Source organism: Gavialis gangeticus, unplaced genomic scaffold (genome assembly GCF_001723915.1).
Source record: "Gavialis gangeticus isolate Ggan-Ray unplaced genomic scaffold, GavGan_comp1, whole genome shotgun sequence".
Taxonomy (NCBI): domain Eukaryota; kingdom Metazoa; phylum Chordata; order Crocodylia; family Gavialidae; genus Gavialis; species Gavialis gangeticus.
Genome location: NW_017729031.1, coordinates 40472442 through 40481179, shown reverse-complemented (window position 1 = coordinate 40481179; position 8738 = coordinate 40472442). Strand labels below are relative to the sequence as shown.

Below are 8738 nucleotides of genomic sequence, written 5' to 3'. Positions count from 1 at the left end.
GCGGGGCCCGCGGCGGAGGATGCCGGCGGATACGGGGCGAGGGCTGCACTCACCATCTTGCCGCGGGCCCGGGAGCCGGAGAGGAAAGAGCTCAACGCGCAGCCGCGAGGAGCAGAAACGCGCCGGAAGTGAAGAGGGAGACGCGCCGCGCCGCGCCGCGCCAGACAGAGGAGGGGACGCTCTGTACGCCGGTGCGGCTCTATGGTCACCTGCCAGCTTTTAGGTGCGGTGTGCTCTGCCCCTGCTCCCAAACTTGCTAAGAATTTTTTTTTTCAACTGGTCTAATAAAAGATCCCAAATTTCCCCGCAGAACCTTGCCCATCTGCTCCCAAGAAGGTTCAAGTGCAGATATGGAGAGAGGAGGCCTGGGGTGGTGCTAACATGGCCCCTCTTCCAGCTGTGGTCCTGTGGGGACAGGGGTCAGGCCTCCCCCAGCGCCCGTGGCTGGCAGCAAGGACTCTCACCCCCGCACAGGACTCGCTCGTTGCTGCGATGAAGATTTTTTTGGCTGGTTTTTCAGAGCGGGACGTTGCACCCAATGGCCGAGAGAAGGGGGCTATGGGAACAGAGTTGGAAATCGAGTCTGAAGCAGCATGAGAGCGTGGGGACGCACGTCTGGACAACGGGTCGGCTCCTACCAAAAAACACACGTGCTGGGCTGCAACAGGAATAGGGCAGGGATGTTTAGCAAAGCAGAGGCCAAGCCCAGCGCAAGGAAACTCGCAAATGAATCAACTGAAGCACAGCAGAAAGGCAATTCTGTATACGCAGTAGTGGTCAAACAGCCGGGCCTGAGCCACAAATTGCTCTTTGCACCTACACAGAGCGCCATCACCAGCCTTTGGCAGCGGTTAAGTCTTCTGCGCTGTCGCGACTCATGTAACACCATCGTCGTCCCTACGTGTCCCTTGCGGTAGCGTCACTTCTTCAGTTGGAACGAGTTGACTGCCACGCACCTATGCCCGGGTATGTCACAGCTTTGGCATTGACACTCACTGCTTACAGCGCTCCTGAGCCAGTCAAGACTAGGAGTCGTTGCTGCAGAGAAACAGAGCAGCTTAAATTGCATCCTTGAAGGCATGGATGAAGAGATAAATCATGCCAGTTACCCATCTGGTCTCATGATAATGGATACTGGCTAATGCACTGTTGTCCTAGTGGACAACAATGAAATAACCTATCTTTCGGAGGGTGTCTTCATAGATTTCGTACACATTAGGGCTGGAAGGGACCTTGTGAGATCATCGGGTCCAGCCCATGGGGCAGGAAAGTCAGCTGGGGTCAGATCACCCCAGCAAGATAGGCATCCAAAGATTTGTTGAAGGTATTCAGAGTAGGTGCTTGCACCACGTCTTGTGGGGAGTCTGTTGCAGGCTCTCCTCTGCACTCTCTCAAGCTTCTCCACATCCTTCCTAAATTGTGGAGCCCAGAACTGGATGCAGTGCTCCAGCTTCGGCCTCACCAAGGCCTAGTACAGCAGGAGGATGACTTCTAGGGTCTTGCTCGAGATGCACTGGTAGATGCAAGCCAGGGTTTTGCTTGCCTTGCTGGCTGCAGCATCACACTGGTGGCTCATATTCATCTTGTGGTCACAACCCCCACGTCTCTTTCAGTCGTGGTGCTAGTGAGTGTACCACCGCCGAGCCTATAATGTGGGGTTTTTTCTCCCAAGATGGAGCACCCTGCGTGTCTCTGTGTTGAATGTCATCAGGTCTTGATCCACTCCCCTTGTGAGCCCATCGAGGTCGGCCTGAATCCTCTAGCGTGACCGCACTTCCCCATAGTTTGGTGTCATTTCCAATCTTAACCCTTCTCGATAAAGAGATTAATCCCTTATACCCTGACACACAAGGGACATAAGCCACGTTTGTTTCCACAAGCAGACAAGTTAAAATTCGAGAAGCTAGCATTGCTTTTATAAAGGGTCGATAATTTTATGAACAATGGTATTTATTTGGTTTAGATCCTTAATTAGTTTGGTCTAATTAGATCGAGGAAAAATGAATGACAACCGGTATTGTCAAAGTGACGTTCTCTTTCCCCGCTGCACTGCTGGCAGGCGAAGGATTCAACTGCTGCAAAACTATCTGTCCATGACCCTCTTCCTGAATTACTTTCCCTGGAAGATTTTACGAGTCCCACACAAAGCACCGGGTCTTTCTTTTTACCTTTATGCTGCTTAATTCCATAAACGTGTCCCATGATAATAGGGTTATCTTGAGCCTCCAAACTCACAAAAATGGAATGTATTTGCTGCTCGGGTTAAAACAATCCATCATCCGGAACATACTGTAGAAGGGTATTAATGTGGGGAGATAGCAAAGATCCAAGCAGTAAAACTGATCTCTATCACCACGGCTTTTATTAGATTGGAGATTTACCCACAGAATGCAGATTTCTGGCTTTCTATCCAAAGAGACTATAAAAAGAAAATGGATAGAGTGGTAAGTTAGCTGCTTGGTTTTCTTAAAAAATAAATAGTAGACGGCAAAGTAGCAGAGGACTGGCAATTGTGACTGGCACTTTAAAAGACAAGTCAAAGGATTGCTGTAGCCCAGTGTTCCCTCTACCTGCCCCCCCATTCCCTCCAAGATGTAAAATATGGTAAAAACCTACTTTTCACGTCGTTCTGTATCTGATTTTTCAATGATCATCAGTGTCTATTTACACGCAAATATGCTCATTACTTTCGTGCACATTAAATCGAGAAAGGGCATTTATATACATGCTCCGAGAGTGGGGGGAACAGGGGGAAGAGGGTGCTTTAATTCGGAGCCACTTTAATTGAAGCACCCAAAGCGTCATGTGTATCGGTGTTCCTGCACTGCAAAATGGTGGCCGGGGTGCTTTAATTAAAGCTCATCAAACGAGCTTTAGTTAAAGTGCCCCACTGGACGCTGATATGTGCAACACTGGAGTCTGCTGGAGCATGGTAATTACCACACTCCTGCAGACCCGACTAATCAAGTTGCTCCGACGTGCTGTATTTACAACATGTCGGAGCAGCCTCCCTGCATGTGTATAGGTGCCCAGTCGCCACAGTCCAGAAAGTATCTCGCAAAGAAATAGGAAATGTAAAATTTCTCTGTAACATTCAAAAAGGAGGAGGAAGAAAAAAATGCAAAGCAATAAGCAGTACCCATTATACACATAAAGGGAGGCAAAAGAGCCAAGAAACCCTCTTGGCTGAGCAGTGGAAATCCAGGAGACCCTTCAGAGGAAAAGAGAGGCTTGCAGGCAGTGGAAGCAGGGGGGCAACCTCCAAGGAGTACACCAGCTTGACTTGCACTTGCAGGGAAGCAGTTTCATAGTTGCTCGGGTCGGAAGGGACCTGAGCAGATCATCGAGTCCAACCCCCTGCCATGGCAGGAAAGAGTACTGGGGTCAAACGACCCAGGCAAGGTGTTCATCCAGCCTCCTCTTAAAGACCCCCAGGGTAGGAGCCAGTGAGGAAGGCCAAAGCAAAAACGAAACCCAGGCTGGCAACAAAGACTAAGAATAACAAAAAGTCCTTTATTAAGTACATGGGGAGCAAGAAGGTGCAGGGTAACGTAGATGGACAAGGGCAACTTGTAACAGATAGGCTGGACAAAGCTGAGCTCTCAAACGATTTCTTTGCATCGATGTTCCTGGACACAGATACAAACACACCTCCCAATGAGACGTTAGCCTGGCTTGAGGAGGATACCGATCCACCAGCAGTTAGCGCAGCCCTGGTGAAGGGGCGCTTGGAGGGGTTGGATGTATTGACGGCAGCAGGCCCCGATGATCTTCACCCAAGGGTGCTAAAGGAATTGGCCGGTGTCATCACAAAACCACTGGCACGGCTGTTTGAGCGCTTGCGGTGCTCAGAACAGGTCCTGGAGGACTGGGAAAGGACCGACACGGTCCCTACTTTCAAGAAGGGGAGGAAGGGGACCCGTGTAATTATAGGCCAGTTAGCCTCACCTCTATTCTTGGCAAGACCTTAGAAAAAATCATTAAGGATCACATTTGTGGGGGGTCAGCAGGTAACACAATGCTAAGGGGCAACCAGCATGGGTTTATAGCAGGCAGATCCTGCCTAACCTGGTTTCTTTTTATGACCAGGTCACAAAGTGCTCAGATGCAGGATTTGAGGCAGATGTTATTTACTTGGATTTTAAAAAGGCTTTTGACGTGGTGTCACACCCACTTCTTACAGATAAACTAAGTAGCTGTGACGTGGATTTTTCCACAGTCTGATGGGTGGAAAACTGTCTCATGGGCTGCACCCAGAGACTGGAGATGGATGGGGCAGTTTCTCCCTGGAAAGATGTGGGCAGTGGGGTCCCCAGGGCTCGGTCCTTGGACCAGTGCTGTTCAATGTCTTCATCAGTGACTTGGATGAGGGTGTGGAAAGCACTCTGTCCAATTCACAGACAACACCAAACCATGGGGTGTAGTAAACACACTGGAGGGTAGGGAGCAAATTCAGGCAGATTTGGACAGAGTGGGAGTGTGGGCAGAACAGAATAGGATGCAATTTAACAAAGAGAAGTGCAAGGTGCTGCACCTGGGGACAAGGAATCACCAATACACCTATAGGCTGGGAAGTACCACTCTGAGTACCACGGCAGTGGAAAGGCATCTCGGCGTCATAGTCGATGCAAAAATGAACAAGTCGCTGACGTGACGAGGTAATAAGTAAGGCTAACCGCACGTTATCAGGCATTAGCAGATGCATCACAAACAGGGGTGATACTTCCCCTCTGTGCAGCACTGGTCAGGCTACAGCTGGAGTACTGCGTTCAGTTCTGGGCACCGCACTTCAGGAAGGATGTGGACAACATGGAGAGGATCCAGGAGGCCACCCACATGGTTCAGGGCCTGCAGGTGAGACCCTATGAAGACAGACTGAGGGACCTGAATCTCTTCAGCCTCCGCAAGAGGCCGAGAGGCGATTGTGTGACTGTCTACAAACTCATGGGGGGGTGTCAGCAGGGAATAGGGGATCCTGTTTACCAGGGCACCCCTTGGGGTTACTAGAAACCACGGCCATAAACTGATGGAGAGCAGATTTAGATTAGACATCAGGAAGAAATTCTTTATGGTGAGGGTTGCCAAAACATGGAACGGGCTTCCAAGGGAGGTGGTGCTCTCCCATACCTTGGAGGTGTTCAAGAGGAGATCAGACAGGCACCTGGCTGGGGCCACTTGATGCCAGCGCTCTTTCCGGCCCAGGGCAGGGGGTCAGACTCGATGATCTAATAGGTCCCTTCCGACCCTGGAAATCTATGCAATCTCTCCAAGATGCAACGGGTCAGGTTTTCCAGACTGAAAGGAGCGAATGACAATTCCCAGTTGTATTTCTCTCCAACAGCGGCAGAGCTCTGTGTATCGACATCTGGCCACAGGGTCCATAGCAGATTCTCAACTTTCTCCCGGTAGATTTGGTTTTACCATCCTTTTCCATGGCAAGTTTGGCCTAAGCAGATTCCATCTGTATCCATTCGCGTCCTTTGCATTTCTTCACAGGTGGTCACGTCATTAATGTTAGAAATGCCACCCCTCACCTTTATCTTTCTCTGTCCAGAACACAGCACACCCCTCAGTCCTGTTTCGACAATAATGGTTATTCCACCATGCTGCTGTTATCGAGATATAATAATCCTGCTTTGGGTCCTGCATAGTAATTTGAGCACCTGTTTCGTTGCCCAGGCTTCTTGCTATAATATACAAGCATCTTATTGATCATATTTCAGCCATCTAGAAGCAACGTTTCTTCTTATGGGTTGGGAAAGAAACAAAGACATGTACAGGCAGTTTAAAGCCAACAAGAGACACTGGGCGCATCTCCATGTTCACTAATGTGCCATAAGGATGGCACATTATGTTTAGTACCTGTAATAACAGGTACTAATTTAAAGTGCCATAATCAGTGCTACTGCGCATTAGCACAGGTGAATGCATTTTATGTGACACTTGATACCCACTGGATCAATCTACTGCACATTAGTGCATTAGCATGATTTTTGTCAGCTGTGGTAATGTGCAGTACAATTAGTCCAGTGGGCATTAAGCGTCTCGTGTAGACGTGCCCAACGAGAATCAGGCAAAGTTCACGTTATAAAGTAAAACAGCTTCAATCCTAATTTTAAACTGTTATTTCAAACTCACTACCGAGAAATGTCGGTAGTTAAATATTCTGTCGTATTTACTGGGGTAGTAGTTACTTGTTATTCGTAGAGTTCCATGAGTTCCCTATTATTGGTATAGCATTAACAGTACTATGACTACTAATATTAGCCTATTTGCATTATGACAGCCAGAGATGCCCCAGTCAAAGTCAGGGCCCTTAATGATGCACAACCACATTAAAAGGGTGCCATCCCTGCCCCCAGAAGTGTGTGATCTAAATAGAGGCGAGAAAGGAACTTATCCCAAATTAACCCCATTTGATACGCAAATTGAGACTCAGATTAAGAACCTCCTTCCATCAACAGCTTTCCGGTAGGGTCCTTTCCAAGAGGCTTTGGAGCCCGAAGTGACTTGTCTTCAGGTCACAGGGGGAAACTAAGGCAGAACTAGGAACCAGACCATCTCTCCTGAGCCCTTGAACAGCCTCAGTCTTCAAAAACAAACACACAAGCTTCTTTATACTTCTCAGCCTCTAGCTTTCATCCCTCTTGTGTGTTGTGACTTAATAAGAAGTCTTCTTCAAATAAAACGTGAAGAAGGACACAAACAAGGACTGAAGACTTGCACAGCGTGCAATGGATTGCTGTCTGCCTGCAAACATACAGCTAGTAAAGTCATTTGGTAGCCACGTAGAGCTCCCTCGACATAATGGCTAAAAGCACTTTTTCCTCCAGAAGCAGTTTCTACTACCAGCCTCCCCGCCACAACACACATTTTTTTTTAATATAGAAAGGGTAAAGTGAATTTCAAGTGTTCTCATCCAAGTCTCAGCAACTCTGCAGATAGAAAACTGAGATTGTTATGGGCCACATTAGACAAAGAGCGCACCTGATGTCCTTAATGGGGCCTGGAGATGCATCTGTGTGTAGATAAGATACGCTGAGAGTTTATGAGAGGCAGAATCCTCCAAAGACGCATTTGGCGGATTTCAGAAAAGTGCTCTTTGCAGCTCCTCTCGCTTATGCGGACAAGAGAAGCGGTCGACGAGAAGATGATGTTTGTTCAGGTGGAATCTTTCCATCTTCCCGGCATTGTGAGGGGGCAATACTTCCACATCTTACTGAAAAGACCCCACGTTCAAATAGGTTTGCTGTGGAGGAAAGGGCATGGCTCTGTTCAATGGGATAAATACTGGAGGACAAGAACATTTCCAGACAGCTGAGTACAGTAAAGTAGCTAGACACGTGCAGAGGCTTGGCCAGTCGTCAGAGTCCACTGAAACAGAACCAACATTTGATTCACACACAGAACCGGTTTGGATTTGGGATTTTCTTCCTTCTTTATGTATGGCAGGTGGCAGTAATATCTAAGTAGCACCAGAGCAGATTCACAACATGGAGCCCCGTTGATGTTTTTGCATTGCTGTGAACATAAATGCACACACAGCTAATCCCTGGGCATCTTCTAAAAGGCTGAGAAAACCAGAACAAGAACTGTGGCAGTGACTTGGTACAATAATATTAATAAGAATAATATTAAACCTAAAGGAAAACGTGCGCAACTACTGGGAGCCTGGATGCTTCAGGTGACAGGTAATGAAGTAAAAGCCCTTCACCTCTAGGTTGCAAGTTCAAACTGAGCTTTAGTCAGCAATGATTTAGAGTTTAATCAAAGCAGTTCAGTGTCCTTTGTGAAATGAGTCGAGTCCAGTCCATTCCCTGGAGCCCACAGCACAAAAACCACTCAAAAGGAATGAGGATAGTACTACGCTGTCAGGTTGGTTCGATGCTGCTGTTTCTGAGCTTGTGATTCACCAGCAGAGCATACACAGGGAAGCGGTAGTACAGATGGGACTCGGGTATTCTCCTGGCCACGTCCTCTAAGCCCCAAAGGTCATGTAGGAATAAAAATACCTTTCTATGCCAAAACCTCTGCCATCACCTCTTTACCACCAATGGAGCTGTGGGAATGATGAACTGTAGGCCTTAAAAGTGCCAGCAAAGTGGCACTCCTGTGACAACACAAAATGGAAGCGACTGGTACGTCATATAAGCAAACGTTTAGGGGAAAACACTGTCATGAGAGATAAAGCACTGTAGAAGGTGCATAAGAAAACCACCAGAGAAGTCTGGGCTGCAGCTCTTGCAAATACTTCACATAAATGCTGTGTTTCCACTGCATCATACATTTTATACACTCAAGGCCAAAAGATGAAGCAAAATCCCAATACAAAGAAAATGCCACAAGAAAATACAAAGGCCACAAGAAAATAGACAAGTTCTGAGCCTGGGAAGGTAGAGAGGTGGGAGATACTTTTATTTATTTATTTACTGGGGGGGTTGACAAAGAAGGTCTTAACCTGGAACCTGTTTTCTTCATTTGCTCTCTCTGCTGTAAATAAGAAAACAAGAGCATACAAATGCAGGCATCTGCTTCTATCACTGCCAGAGATGATGCTGAGTCTTACAGAAGGACATCACTCAAAACTAAGCGCAATGGACAGAGACTGCACAGATGCAAATTTAACAAGAAGGTCTGGCAAAGAGGTATAAGCAGAGGCCTGCCCCAGCATCCAGAATTTCTCCTTTCCACGCTCTTCTGCTGTGCTCCAGTTTTCTACCACCTGGAGGCTGCATCTC

General features: G+C 47.7%; 1 protein-coding gene across 1 annotated transcript in view; it reads right to left on the bottom strand.

Annotated features, from left to right (window-relative positions):
* Positions 1–119, bottom strand: part of RPL37A (ribosomal protein L37a) — a 10147-nt gene extending 10028 nt beyond the window's left edge. Inside the window, exon 1 of the mRNA XM_019522649.1 lies at positions 54–119. Coding sequence (XP_019378194.1) covers positions 54–56 — 3 coding nt within the window. The 5' untranslated portion in view covers positions 57–119. The remainder of the gene's footprint in view (positions 1–53) is intronic.
* Positions 120–8738: the final 8619 nt, after the last annotated feature.